At 46.1% G+C, this 14949-nt stretch overlaps 2 protein-coding genes across 7 annotated transcripts in view; one reads left to right on the forward strand and one right to left on the reverse strand.

The window, feature by feature from the left end:
- Nucleotides 1-1848, reverse strand: part of dst (dystonin) — a 118763-nt gene extending 116915 nt beyond the window's left edge. For 2 of the 4 annotated variants that reach the window (XM_030378492.1, XM_030378488.1), the window contains exons 1-2: nt 1597-1848; nt 1073-1286 (exon numbers count right to left, since the gene is read on the reverse strand). In XM_030378492.1, the coding sequence (XP_030234352.1) occupies nt 1073-1286; nt 1597-1611 (229 nt within the window). In that variant the 5' untranslated portion in view covers nt 1612-1848. Of the gene's footprint in view, nt 1-120; nt 283-1072; nt 1287-1596 lie in introns of those variants that run through there. The other 2 variants (XM_030378498.1, XM_030378493.1) reach the window with 2 other exon arrangements.
- Nucleotides 1849-5434: 3586 nt separating this feature from the next.
- znf451 (zinc finger protein 451) lies at nt 5435-14477 on the forward strand. Of its 3 annotated transcripts, none has more exons than XM_030378555.1 (14): nt 5435-5561; nt 5944-6037; nt 6436-6513; nt 7300-7413; nt 8122-8233; nt 8349-8502; nt 8852-8978; nt 9788-9950; nt 10471-10618; nt 11234-12741; nt 12844-12915; nt 13154-13219; nt 13977-14042; nt 14319-14477. In XM_030378555.1, exons 2-14 carry the CDS (start codon nt 5981-5983, stop codon nt 14357-14359), a joined length of 2706 nt encoding a protein of 901 aa, XP_030234415.1. In that variant the 5' UTR covers nt 5435-5561; nt 5944-5980; the 3' UTR covers nt 14360-14477. The 3 variants fall into 3 exon arrangements, with proteins under 3 accessions (XP_030234415.1, XP_030234414.1, XP_030234416.1); XM_030378556.1 differs by lacking the exon at nt 5435-5561 and adding an exon at nt 7884-7953 and having other exon boundaries at nt 5597-6037; XM_030378554.1 differs by lacking the exon at nt 5435-5561 and having other exon boundaries at nt 5596-6037.
- Nucleotides 14478-14949: the final 472 nt, after the last annotated feature.

The following is a 14949-nucleotide window of genomic DNA, read 5'->3' on the forward strand; positions in this document are numbered from 1 at the left end:
TCAGCTCGCTGGGAGGGGGCGCACAGAAATACCGGGCTGTCAAGCAGTTCCCTCATTGTTCGTGGTTGTCTAACGCCAAAAAAAACAACCACGCAAAGCAGTTCGTAGCCTATATCCTACCTTTGTACTTTTCCAAAACATCCTCGTACGCTTGAAGATATTCCTTTTCGTCGGCGAGCATGAACCCCTGTGGACTGTACTGAGCCATAGCCGGGGCTCCACAAACTGGACGCTCACCAGCCTCAGATTGTGTGTGTTGCTGCTGGTGGAGGCGGTGGGAACAACGCGAGAGTGATCGGCGCTGTTGTTCAGCGAGAGGAAACGCCCCTACATCCCACCCCTGTCTGCGATCTAGCCAATGCACGGGACTTCCTCTGTGGGCTTCGCGGCTGATAGGTGGGCCCGCTCACCATAATAATCATAAATTCCCAGACATTTTTTCCAGGGTCTTTGTACCTACCACCTGCATAATGTAAGACAAGACCCCGTTAGCCCGGTGACATGTTTTTTTTTAATGTCGTCACGTTTATTATATCGTGGGATCTACACTATTTTTATGTAGGCCTAATAGACGGTGAATGAGCTTTCCCAGCCCTTTCCTATCCATCCCTCCCGTAGTATTTTTTCTGAAAAAATGGGGCTTTCAAGACAAAACAATTCACTTGAGAGTGTGACGTACACATGTTTACAACCCAGGCACCCAACCATCTCTGGCATTATGGTCAAAATAAGGTCATTTAGGCTTGTCCTGTTTCATTCCAGGGGAACCTGTTTAACGTCGCCCTGCACAATAGTGGCCAATAATTAAACATAGCTATACTTATAAAGTGAGCAGGCCTTGACATGGTGTCTGAATTCACCCTCTTTGGTGTGATGTTTCCTGAAACGCCCGATTCCCAAGGCTGAGACACGTTTCAAGTGGTTCATACAGGAAAGGATGGAATTAAGGCGTATGTAATCAAATGGGTCGCTTTGGACATGTCACGCCACTTGTTCTTCCCAAGTAAGGCAAAATAAGCAATCCAACAGATGTGTACTTCCATGATAGGGGGCGGGAGGAGACTCAACTCACCTGCGATCCGGAGGACCGCTCTTTCGGCTGGATCCAGTATGGACCCTCCCTGGATCTTCCGCTTCGAGCGCTCATGTCTGGGGAGGTTCCAGGGTAACGTGTCTCCCGGAGCCGGGGACGCAGAGCCGGATTTCACGCTGTATTCCTCTTCGTCGGAGACGTCGATCGAGGAAGACATGGAACAGTGAAGGGACGGGTTCCCCGAGCTGGAGCTCTTAAGAAACAAAAGAAGAGGAAAGAAAAACAAGGCTTGTCTCGGGTTCCCAACAGCGTGAAATTAATTAGGAGAATATCCTACTTGGTCTTAAATTAGCCATCGTAATAATAAAATGCTCTGAGTCTCTCTCAGTCGTGCCGTCTAAAATAGGCAAGTGTTCATGCAAAACAGGCGGGGCGTGAATCGGTGTGTTTAAAGCATTCAGGTTGCAATAATAGACTAATCCACGATAACAATAAAATAATTTTAACACAAGGTGAAAACCAATTGTATCTGGCTCCCCCGCCAGGTCGGAGGCAACACTTACCGCTGTATAATACATCGTGACAAGATAAATATCCCCTTATTTTCTCCCTGGCTCAGACACTCATGTCTGTGTATCAATTAAAATCCACCGAGCCCTCGCCCTCCACAGAAAGAACAGCTCGCTGCCCGTGACTTCGAGTCTCTTTAGATCCGAGATGATGTCAGCCCCTGAACAGAGCCCAGCATTTCGCCTATGCCCGGGGAGCGCTCGTCCGTGATGCTAGGGAACGCTGCAAGTGCTCCCGCGTCATACCCGAGTGCGAGTGTCAGACACCGACAGCAGTGTGTATCGGTGGTGAACAGCGCCCCCCTTCAGTAATGTGTCGGCTGGGATTTTAATACATCAAAGGCTATGGGAAGGAGGGGGGGAGGGGGATATTTGCCAGGTCATAGTGGGCTGGATGATTAGCACCATGCCCTGTTCTGATTTGAGCAGGATGGTATTGCCATTAGACCCCCAATCCTGTCGGCATTAATCACATACGGGTGTTGCAACCAAAGCCTGATGACTGTCAAGTGTTTGCCGATTTAAAAGTTGACTTATAAATCTCCGATTGCAGGAAACAGTGGGGCATATTATTAGAAGGACTAGCAGGTCTTTACTCCCGTGGTTGATTGTAGACTTGTCAGGCCCTGAAACATCATGGCTGAGTAACGGGTGTGTTGAAACAAGTTGACAGAAGAGGTATAGGGTGGGGTTACACTGAATACCATTACACTGACGCTGCTCACCACAGCTGAAAGGCATTGCGTGGTTTGATCCCCGTGGCTCCATCACATTTCCCTGAAAGCATCCTTAATCAAATTACCTATGCACTATCGTCTTCCATCCTTAATCCGATGCAATCTTTTATGGGTTAAAGTTTTCTAAATCGAAAAGCGAAACAGACTGAAAAAATAAAATAAAACAGCATAAAGAGCCTGCATTGTTATTCTCATCTAAATGTAATAACAAGCATGTGTGTGTGTGTGTGTGTGTGTGTGTGTGTGTGTGTGTGTGTGTGTGTGTGTGTGTGTGTGTGTGTGTGTGTGTGTGTGTGTGTGTGTGTGTGTGTGTGTGTGTGTGTGCGCGCGCGTCCCTGTGTGTCTGTGTGGGTGTTTTATATAAATTAAACAATAATACCATGCCCAAATATTTTGCCAATATTTACAATCAGTACAAACTTATGTTACACACGTATATGTGGCAATAATACAATAAACACCATATTATTATTTTTGATGCATGAGGTTTTGTATCCTGTGTATCATTTGGTCATCTTACCCGTTTCAATCTTCTAACGAAAGCCCATTCCAAAAAAATGTAATCGCTTTCTTTATATACAGAATGGTCCGAATGAGTATGGACAGTCAAAATGGAGAAACTGTAAAGCATTTCGGGCATAGAAAAATATATATGCATGATGGAAATACTTCACCTTGTTACGACAAAATGTAGTTTGGTTGTGCAGCTTGTTATGACCCTATTTTCTAAAGACAAAATGAACAACTTGTGTCAACTTAAAAATATACAATCGTGGGGAATACCTACAGCTTTACGTGTGGGGGTGACCTGTATAGACTGATAAAATTCCGGCTGTACTCGCTTCTTTACTTTGCGTTTCCTCAGAGAGGTTTCGGATTCGCTCTCGGGAACTTCGACCAGACTCGGCTTTTCCTCCTGCACTCGAGCGCGCACGCTCCTTCTGCCGTGGCGTGGACTGTGCCTACAGACCTGCAAACAAGAACACGTGTCAAGCTGTGAACATTCGTTAAGTCTGGTGTTTGGATTTCAAAATAAATGCCCTGCAAGTAAAACTAAAATACATAAAAACCTCGTCGCCGCCCATTTTCACAAACACATTGTATTTGAAAATAAAAAGGAAAGCATGAAAGTAAAAAAAAAAAATGAAAAGTGGACTACAGCAAAGTTAGTGTTATCTTTTGAATTCACATTTGACACATTTAAGTTATGTTTTGTCCGAAGAATGTTTATTATTACAAGATCAATTTTCTCAAAGCACCGAATCCTTGAAATAATTGTATTTTTCACTGTATTCGTTCATGGCTAAAAACGTAAAGCTCTTGTCTGTGGAGTAGCCACATATAATGCAATACTTTAATTTTGAAGGAACGTCCAAGAACCGGAACTAAAGCTCCTGCAACTGTGTGCTTGCTGACGCAGTAGAGCGCAAGTGAACTGCGTCTATGGGGATATTTCATCCGCTGTCAGATCAAATATGCTTTATATCGACATATTTGTTGTTCTTGTTTTGCGTGTCGTTATACGTGTTTTTGGCGTTAATCGATTGTATGTTCTAAACTATCTCCACAGACTTGTTTGGACAATAAGCCATTATTTATTTATTACATAGGCTACGCACTGCGCATATGGTCCATAAATAGTTATTAAAAAAAGATCTAAAATACAATGAAGGATAACCAACTAAATGGACCAATGTGTGATTTGGGTAGACCCCTTTTAAATGTGAAGCTTTGATCCACCCAGAAGTGAGAGCATGGTTTATGAATCTTGGTTCAAACCAACTATGGCCTACATAGGAACAGACTGGTTGGAACCAATGGGAATAAAAGTTTAGCCTACCTCTGACCGAAAATGATGTGCTCGGAGGCCAACTGTCAGGAGGGATACATACTATGTCAGAATATACACCAATAATCTAGGGTATATGCACATCATATAACACATGACATCGCAATTTGTCAATTGGAAACATTAGATTTGCATGACAAAACGTAAGCCTCTTGATAAGCAATTGTCTTTTGAACTATATGCTACCAAAATGCATCTGGCTATATATAAATCTTCACCAACACACTCAACTGCTAAAACACACTCCTGCTTTAAGCACAATGTGACATTGCAACGACAAATAAAAGACATAGCGGTAGATGATGATCTGCCTTACTAGGCTAGCCTGGTACTACAGCACTATGCTGCAGGCGCATCATCCAGAGATGCGGCTAGCCTCGGCTACTCACCGCGGCTCCTCGAGCGTCCAGAGAGCACCGATTTTATTGGATGCTCTCCATCGCGAAGCTTGCGATGCCAGCAACACAAAAATAAGATTGTCGCAATAGTTCCGAGCAAAAGCAGCAATAATAACAGCACACATTGTATGCTGTAGGGTCTCAAAAGGACCAAAAACGCCGCCGCAATCATCCTAGTAATCCGCTATGTAGCACAGAGCTAGACTGACGCTCCTGCCGTAACACCGGTCTGAGCTTCTGACAAAATTATACTTTTTTTTTAAAGCCAATCGGGCACCAGAAGTCATCGCAGACTTAGGTTCAACGAGATGACCCATGAGGAGGGAAGGAAGGATTCATACAAGACCAGTGACTCAGCAGGGATACACGTTCCTTTTTTTTAAATTTATCTAACAACAATGTGTCAGCAATTTCTCTTAGAATCGCAGTAGCCTACTGCATAAGGCAGGATGGGTCGGACTGATCATTGTATCACTGGACGAAGGGTCAAAATGCAAGTGAAGGGCTCAAGACGTAGAACAATATTTAATATCAACACCCCATTTCAACATGAACCTCACTCGTTTGGTGTGCAACTCACTTCAATTGTTAACTACAATTGTAGTAAAGTAGGCCACATTGTTTTCCCTATATTATAATATAGGCTAATATAGTTGAATTACATTGAGTCGCTGCTATTGCCCAAATCTTTATTTAGGGATGGGCCACATTCCCGTGCTGCAACCTTCATCAAAGCATTGCTCAATGTGCTTCTGGTTACATTCTAGTGATCGTAGAAGTAAAACGGAGAAAAAGGGAAAGAAATCGATCCAGACTTGACTTGATGGGTGGGGTTTCGGCCCCGCTTGCGCGTGCATCCGATAACTCCGTCCGCGCGGAGGAGAAGCCTGGGAGGAAACGGACCATATACGGACCGCCGTGACGAAGGACGCAGAGAGGGAAGCGTTCAAATCAGAGTGGAGGAGAGGCTACGAGGTACTGCAGGTTCATGCGTGTTGTTTACAGTGTGTTTGATGTCTTTTAACGGGTTTACCTAGATTTAATGTGCAGATTTTTGTGTCATGGTTCGGGACAGAAGTGTGTAGACACGTCTAGTGTGGAGGAGACACTTTTAGTGGACGTACGAGAGACGTGCTAACTACGTGTAGCTTGCTAGCATGTCATTTCGTTACTCTGCGATTGTACTGCAATGTGTTGAAGGTTTTTTTTAATGTGTGCAAAGATATAAAGTTAATTTGATGTTATGGATAAGTGCTATACACCGGGCCCGAGCTGTCATTTTACCCCTTTCTTATTAACAATCTCAACTAACTTTTAATGTTGTACCGTTATTAATGCGAAACCAATGTAACCATAGCGGCTTCAGTGCAAAGATCAGGACGCGGTTTTCCAAAATGTCCTCTTCAATGGAAGAAGATGAGGAAGCGGACGAGGAGGTCCAGTTTGTATCAGTGAGTACTAGTTTATATTTGAAATGAAGTCTTTGCTGTAGCAAACAAGTTCAAAGTTCGAAATTGGCAAATCGCAACACACACACACACACACACACACACACACACACACACACACACACACACACACACACACACACACACACACACACACACACACACACACACACCAATGAAGCCCATCATTCCCACAGTTAACAGATGGGTTCATTATCTTCACTATGTTCTCTGCTAGTTTTAAGGTTTTCTCTTCATGTCAGCTATTTAATCACTATTATTTTGAAATGAATAGTATTGATAGGGCTAAAGGGATTCACATTGACCATAAGTATTTTATACAGCATATAAGTGATCATTGTTCTATATATATATGAAATAAGTTGTTTCTTACATTTCAGGAAGCCTCCCACAGACCAGTGCTGGATTTTATTGATATACCGAGTGACAGCGACGAAGACAGGGGTTTGAGTGAAGTGGTGAGTTGGTCAATTATACATAATGGTTAGTAGTGGTATATACGGTAGTTAATACGTATAATATGTATTTGTATAAGGGTTAGAGTCCTGACTTTGTTTGTATTTGTATAAGGGTTAGAGTCCTGAGTTTAGTTTGTATTTGTATAAGGGTTAGAGTCCTGAGTTTGTAGAATAAGGCCTTTGGTCAGGGTTAGAGTCCTAGAATATTGTAATAGCATGTCATCCAAGTGATTTGTTCATCTTTGCTAGTTTGTCAATGTTGATAAGTGTACCTTTATTTTACTAAAATGCCTTTTTAACTCTCCCTTTATTTTCTATTTTTACCAGAAAAATACATGATCTGATACCAGAGAGAAAGGTTGCTGGGCTAGAGTCCTAGAAGCTGGGTTAGAGTCCTAGAATATTGTCCTTTAGGTCGGGTTGTAGTCCCGACTTGGGTTCCAGAGAGTCTGTTGATCTGATCTTAAATAACTTTCAATTTAATTTTCTCACTTTCTTAAATACATTGCACTTTCAATTTTACTTACTAAAAAGCCTTTTTAACTTTCTATTTTACTCATTTCTTTGCATATGTTTTCTTTTACTTATCTATTATTTTATTTTATTGTGTAACAATGATTATATGTGAAGCACTTTGAGTCTGCCTTGTGTATTAAAAGTGCTATATAAATAAAGTTGCCTTGCCTTGCCTAATACATTTACATACTTGGATTGGTGGGGTTGGGGGGGGGGGGTTTCTGTCCGCATCCTTACCTGAACCTGAAAATACTGTGACTTCTTCTCTAGATTGAAGATACGATTGAGCGACAGAAAGCCCAAGTCAATTCCACGCTGGACCGGCTCATGCGGCGAGTGGCGGCCGAGAAGCGGGAGAGAGCAGACAAATGTAAAGCCTTTAAGGTAAAGCTGGAGCTAAACCAGACAGGTTGTTTCTGATAATGTTGTGACCTATTAGACAATTGGAGATTTTTAACAAATGTAAAGCCTATTGGAGTAGTTTCAAGATTTTTCTTATGTCTGCATCTTAGGAAAAAAAATTGATATTTCTCTTTCTATGTTGCAGCACTTCTATATTGTATCAATAAAAGCATTTTTTTGGGCTTATTTTAGGAATTTGTTTGTACTCTAATGATTCTCGCACTTTAAATGTTCATTGTCAAATGTCCTTATTGTAAGTCGCTTTGGACAAAAGCATCAGCTAAATAAATGTAAAGTAATTTAATCCTCAACTGAAGTATTTCATATGTCAGGATAAACGGAGAACATCTGTTGCACCTGCGGTCACATTTAAATAGTTTCAAGTATATTTTGGTAATGTCCAACCTCTGGGCAGGTGTATTTTAGTCACTTCATTTAAATAATTGATGTAGGTAAGATGCACCTTGAGGACACAACAGTGCCATCTTGTGGCTGAAACCGGACCCAACACCATTTCTTAAAGTAAACAAGGCGGTTCTTCTATTATTTAAATCACTCCATTTGTCATTTAGTGTGACACAGATTTTGTATATTTATATAAATATTAATACTAATAAAAAAAAAAAGGATTTCTTATAAAAAACGATTGCTCGTATGTTACATCATTATCTTTTGTTTCTTTTAATTCAGGAGAAGCAGATGTCACAAAGGGCTCATGGGCGTCACGAGCTGGCGTGTGCCGCCACCGAGAGAACCGACTACGACGCGAAGCGCTGTGTGGACATGTGGTTGAAGATGCCAGGTATCCGACAAAAACCGAACCATCTCAAGGGGGCGGGGGGGGTTGCAATGTCACTATTGTAGCAGTACTTGGTGGCTGTTGTTGTTGTTGTTGTTTTACCGTTGTCTTGATGCAGGTGTTCGACCCGGTGTGGTGAACGGCGGAAGGGGAATGGGACGGCCCCAGCGAGGCTCTTTCCCCAGCGGGAGCACCTCCAAGCACACCTGTCCAGTGGTCAACTGTGGGAAGGTGTTTGACAACATTCCCCTCATTGAGGGTCATTTGAAAAGGTGAAAATGCATTCCTATGGGCGTCTTTCTAACCGTACGGCGCTGAAGAAGCTAACCTACCTCCTGAGCTAACCGGACGGCAGTAGCTCAGGAGGGAGAGCGTGCTGGCTGGTAACCGCAGGGTTGCTAGTTCGATCCCCTGAGTGTCGAGGTGTCCCTGAGCAAGGCACCTCGCCCTAACTGCTCCCGACGAGCCGGCTGTCGCCCTGCGTGTTTGACTCCGCCGTCGGTGTGTGAATGCGTGCATGAGTGGGTGAATGTTAGGCAATATTGCAAAGCGCTTTGGATAAAAGCGCTATATTAATGCAGTCCTTTTACCATAATAACCTCTTATCATGGTGTGTGACAGGTTCGACCACTCCCCCTGCGACCCCTCCATCCACCTCAAAGGGAGCCCCTCCAATGTCTTTGCGTGCGTCGTCTGCACCCGCCGCTTTGACACCCATGGGGCGTGGCTGCTCCACCTCCAGTCCAAGGTGGGCCTGCACTGCTGCGTCTGGCCGAGGACGTTCCCTCCTGGTGGGATGAGCGTGGTCTGGTGAAGGTTAAACTGAACAGTAAATCATTGAACCGAGTGATCGTTTTCCCAGAACGGTTTAAAGGCCGCCACATCTTTTCACGTTTCTGTTTTGGGTCTCGTCCTTCAGTGTTAATATAACACTATAAGTGATAGGAGCAGGTTGTTTTTATAGAACATGTTGACAGTATAACGGTGAACACAGTTAAACAGTTACAAACCGTTTAATGGTAAAACGGGTGAAGGCAACTATGAAGGCAGAAGCAGTGTACCGGTAAACATATATATTAGTGCTGTCAAGCGATTAAAATATTTAACTGCGATTATTCACATTAATGTCATAGTTGACTCACGATTAATTTTCTCCTATGCTAAATATCCCTTGATTTCTTAGTCCCATTAATTTTTCTCATTTTAATGCTCTTAGCAACATGGAGAAGTGTATCGGCTTGCCTTGTGCAAATGTTTTTTTATTGATAACAACATTGGCATATACTGATCAAAACAGGACGATGCAAAAAAAAAAAAAAGCCTATAGTGCAATTAAACGATGAATATACAAACATACTGCCTTGAACATGGCAGTCCGGTTACTGCTTCTTTGTTTTGAGCCAAAGAAAAAATAAAAAAATAGTTTGCGTTAACGCTGTTAATAACTCGTTTAACTGACAGCACTAATATATATATATTTTTTTAAATGTCGTCCCTGGCCCATCCCGTGTCCATGGGACCTGTAGTGACGGTGGCGGTGTGTTTTATGGCCCCCAGGTGTCCTCATCGGACCCCGGGGGCCACGATATGTCCCAGACCTGCCAGACCATCGTGTGCTTCGCCTGCCCCGCCTGCTACCTGCTGTTCAGCCTCCGGGACGAGTGTCTCCAGCACATGGCCGCCAAAAAACATTACACGCACGCCCTCGGCATGATCAAGGGTGAGTCTGGAAGTTGACATGGGGGGGGGGGGGGGGGTACATCAGAACTGCATAAAACACTCAGGGTACATATTATACCACAAGGTGTGAGTGGCCGTTACAAGCCGTTTTTAATTTATGCAGCTTCTGACATCACAGGTGGGCGTGTCCACATAGATGTATGACGGATAGATGAGCAACGTTTGCTGCAGACCACTGGGTAGGCTGGTAGACTGATCTATCCAGCACACATCTAGGTGGACACGCCCACCTGTGATGTCCGAAGCTGCACATTTTCAAACCTGCTTGTCCTTTAAACACTATCTGAAGCCTCGTATGATAGATTTTTCGTGCATACATTTATCACATTTAGTTATATTTCATTTTGGTACATTGCAATTTTTTTAATATAAATCGAACAATTTAAGCAATTTTAATTGTATAGTTGTATTTTTAAAGGTCTATCGCTTCAAAAACTTGTTGATTTACGATGGGCTAAACTGGCCACCTTTCTGCAACACCTTTCTTCTCTTTTTAAAAGATTCGAAGGCGCGAGCATTGCCGGTTCCCATCCCTTCATCTGCTAAAAGTCGCCTCATCGATTTGTGCAGCGGCGTGGATTTCAACGTGCGGTGCAGCGACTGCCGCAAAGTGCTGACCTCGCATCAGGAAGCTCAAGCACATTTCAAGTATGTTAATGCATTTAATATTGTTAGGATAATGCACCATCAATGACAGCCTGTCGGGACGCAAACCCACAACATAGGTCAGCAGCACGTAGTTCTGTTGTAGGATACTTTGGGCCTAAACATTTTTTTGGTTTGGTTCCGGTTTCCGACCGACCCTGTCAATTTATGTGCGACCCAAATTATTATTTTTTTTTTTTGATGCAAACTATGATTACGTTTTGCTACAGCACCTCTTCATTCTGTACAAGGATGAGCGAATTTTCTCGTTTTTAAATAAAAACAACCTACCTAACATTCGCTGCCGCTGGAAAAAATAAAATAAAAGAATAAAATAAATTCCCTACCTACCCATGACCTCAACTGACAACCAACAGGAACCAAACTTTTTATTTTTTTAGGCCTTGTGCTTATAGTTCTACCTCGAGATCAACCGGAGTCACGTCCATAATGACCGACTCCGGTGGGACTCGAACACACAACCTTTGAATCACGTCTCCCATGAAGGACTAGAAGTCGACTGCGCCGTCCATTGCGCTGGTGAGATTGAGCGTCTCACCTGTCGTCTGGCTCCACGCTGCCTCTCTTGACCCTCTGTCGTCGTTCCCCCCTCCTCAGCGTGTGCTGCAGACAGGGCCGGGCCGTCTCCGAGGCAGAGAAGACGGTGGTGCAGATGATGAGACGCCTGCTGCCGCGGGGCCAGTGCTCCCCCTGCTGCGAGCTCTTCCTCAGCCAGGGGGAGCTGGAGAGCCACAGGGAGTCCACCCGGCACGCCGTGGAGGTCAACCCCACGGCGGAGACGGCCGTCCTCCAGTTCTGCCGCTTCAGCGAGATCCAGCGCGCCCGCCGGGCCAAGGAGCGCGGGGGGCCGTCGGCGCCGCCGCCGCAGCGGAAGAGGGCCGACGTCGGAGGGCACTCGGCCCCGGCCAAGAGGCAGCGGCTGGACTCTGCGGCGGACGGAGACGCGGGCGCCACCACGCTGGCGTGGGTCTGCGAGTGCGGCCTGCACTTCTCCCAAGAGGCCGCGGCCAAGACGCACCTGATGGCCGCCAACGAGGTCTTCCACCTGTGTGGCGTGTGCGGCAAGCGCATGGGCGACCTGTCCATCACGCGGCTGCACATGTGCCGCTTCCACGGGGGCGCGCACCTCGCCAACTTCCTGTACCACTGCCGGCGCTGCAAGGTGGACATGCCCCGCTACGAGGACATCCTCTCGCACGTGGCCGACGCCCACGGCGGCGGCCACGGCTACTTCGTCGAGCGGGAAGTGCCCCTGGAGCGGGTGGTCCCCGACGCCAAGCCGTCGACCAGCGGCACCGGTGGTCGCTCCAAGGCTCCGGCGGCCCCGCCCCCAGAGCCGGCGCCGTGTCCCACGTGGATGTGCCGGATGTGCGAGGAGACGTTCGGCACGGAGGCGGAGGTGGGCCGGCACTGCGGCGACGTGGCCAACCACAGCTTCCAGAGGTTCGTGTGCGGCCACTGCCCCCAGAAGTTCTTCAAGGAGTCGACGGTGCGCCGACACTGCCGCAGCGAGCACGGTGGCGAGCGGGTGGCCGTGGCGTACTTCTGCGGCCTCTGCGACAGCATGCAGTTTGAGCGGGAGGAGGAGTTCACGGAGCACTACGAGAGGCTCCACAGCAAGGACTACTACCGCGTGGACGACCACGGGGGCGGCGGGAGCGCGGCGGGCGGTGCCAGGTCCGGCGAGCACGGCAGCGGAGACGATGCGCCGACGCAGTCCGAGAGCCCGGCGGCGCCGAGCCCCTGTCCCTGCATGGGCTCGGAGAAGGGCGACGACGAGAGGAAGGCGTTGTTCACGCGGTGCGTGAAGAAGCTGTCCGCCGAGGGACGGTGCCGATACGTCTGCGCCCCGTGCGCCGTCACGGTGGCGTCCTTCGCGCGGATCAAGACTCACGTCGCCACCACGCACCCCGGCCTGAACCTGGCCAAGACCTTCGACGTCGTGTGCAGCGCTTGCCTGGAGACGTTTGAGAGCGTGCCGACTTTCCACGAACACTTCCACTCGGAGCATTGTCTCCTGGCCCCCTGCCGCGGCCGCGGGCGCAGCGCAGCCTCCACCCCCGACAGCATACCGGACGCCCTGGAGGTCAAGCCCGATCTCAAAGGAAAGTCCCCTTCTTAGTTTCTTCTAGTTGACAACTCAAGACTTGTCTAAAAAGATTAGACAGGGTGTGTATGTTTATTTTCTTTGTTTGTAACTCTTGCAGGTGCTGGCGATGTCATCTTGGCTAAGGTCCTGGGCATGGACGACGGCGCCAAAGACGGAGCTGCCCAGGAAGGTACGTAGCGTCTGGGGAACCAGGGGAGTGCGTGATCCAAATACAGAAGTGGGCTCACGGCAGCCAAGGGCGGCATACCCTGACCTGCTTTCAACACAACACCGTTCCATATATCAATGTCTGTGTCACGTATTCAGAGGAGATCATAGACATTTAGAAGAAAAATAAACTAAAGGCTTTAAAGAGCTCCATCAGGGGCAGCTCCTAAGCATTTAACAAGCTGCGGACTCTGTTTCAGGTGACTCGGATGAAGAATTGATCCGTGCCTTGGCTTTAAGTGAGGCAGAAGCAAAACCGTCAACAGGTTTGTTTTGTATTTGCCATCATCTAAGAACAACACCTGAGTGACGGCACACATGTAATAGTTATGTGTTAAAAAGTATTATTACACGGGTCTTTGTAAAAGACCCGTGCTCTAAAATCCATTCAGTCCAAAACGAAAGAGCCAAAGTATATGCATTGGTACGAAGAAGATGGGGAAAAAACGGAATTTAAAACAAATTTATGATAAAAATGAATGTTCAGGCACTCGAAAATAGGCATTCGAAAATAAAGATGCATTAAAAGTTACTGCGTGTTGTCAATGAGAACAAGGCGTTCAGCGTTCAGGGTCGACATTCACTGGTATCAATGACAAAGAGTTGGTACGACACAGTGCAGTACTAAAGGCTTTAAAGAGTTCCATCAGGGGCAGGTATCAGCACGCATCTGAGCATCAAACAGGCTGTGTGCTCTCAGGTGACTCGGATGAGGAAATTCAACGGGCCTTGGCTTTAAGTGCGACTGAAGCAAAACCGGCAACAGGTTTGTTTTGTATTTGCCGTCTTCTGAGAAGCCCGAGGTCCAACGGTGCGTCACGTGTTCGATTTACGGTCGTGAATATGAATGGTTCTGGCACCGTTCAAGGAAACACACGATACCGGTCGAGCATAGCCTTCAGCAAACCACCGGCATGGCCGCCAAAGTAATTTCATGAAAGCTGGTGTTCAGCACAATGGAACAAAACTGGGAAGACTATAAGTAGTTTGGTAAAAGTGTGTTTTTCGGTGTGTTAATCCTAGGTGAGGCAGACGTGGATTTGGAACAAGCGTTGGCGATAAGCGTGTCACAAACAAGAGCGTCACCAGGTATGTTTACGTATAATTGTCTTGATCTGCTTGCCCATGTTCGTTGCGCAATAGATTCTAGGGCTTTCCTGGGGGGGGGGGGGGGGGGGGGTGGATCTAAATCTGACCACCCACATGCCCTGATTACGCCCCCCCATGTTACACACACTGCTTTTCCAGATGTCCTCTCGTGGGGGTTCACGTGTATTCACTTTCTCTGACGACACTGTATTGGTGTTGTACTCTGCTTCCACGTGTATTTGTTCCGCACTCTACTTTATTGTTCTTATTTCACAGACTTGGAAGAAGCACTGCAGAGGAGTCTTTTGGAATTCTAACGAGGAACGTCTATTATTTGAGACTTGTTTAATATTGTCTATCACGTGTATTGTCATAACATTATATTTCAGTTGAAAGTCTAATAAACTGTTCTAAAATAAAGCTGATATTTCTGTGCCTTTTTTTTTTTCTTTTGTATTTGCATAGCGAAGCGGTTTCATTTGCCAACCCCTTCTGGTTCCTTGATTTTAAAGAACGACAGCTTATTGGTTACACAAGGAAAATCAGTAGAGTCAGGTAGTTCAGTTTTCTTTGCAATTGCATGGGAAACTAACCAGCTTAAATTATTTACCAGATGTCCCTGCAGGCTTCCAGTAGTTTTATAGCACAATGTCTTTTATGTATTTATGACCCCTTTATGTCTTTAAACTGACAAAAATGTGCTTGGGGTTATCCAAGAATTTTACTTGGAACAAGTTCTACCCCTTGAATCCCTTGTACTCCATGTTTCCCCTCTTCGTGTGTAATATGAAACGTTTCCTTTTATACCGATGTTCTAAATGCAATATATCACTATGAAGCACATTTGGGGCGCCCACACACACACACACACACACACACACACAAACACACACACACACACACACAC

The sequence above is a fragment of the Gadus morhua genome, chromosome 15 (genome assembly GCF_902167405.1).
Source record: "Gadus morhua chromosome 15, gadMor3.0, whole genome shotgun sequence".
Lineage (NCBI taxonomy): Eukaryota > Metazoa > Chordata > Actinopteri > Gadiformes > Gadidae > Gadus > Gadus morhua.

What these genes read in the sequence shown, in the direction of transcription:
- znf451 (XM_030378554.1), top strand. Translation starts at nt 5,921, where the DNA reads ATGCGAAACCAATGTAACCATAGCGGCTTCAGTGCAAAGATCAGGACG. An exon ending in CGCCCTCGGCATGATCAAGG is followed by an intron (nt 9,951 to 10,470) that starts GTGAGTCTGGAA and finishes TCTTTTTAAAAG; the next exon opens with ATTCGAAGGCGCGAGCATTG. An exon ending in AGACGGAGCTGCCCAGGAAG is followed by an intron (nt 12,916 to 13,153) that starts GTACGTAGCGTC and finishes ACTCTGTTTCAG; the next exon opens with GTGACTCGGATGAAGAATTG.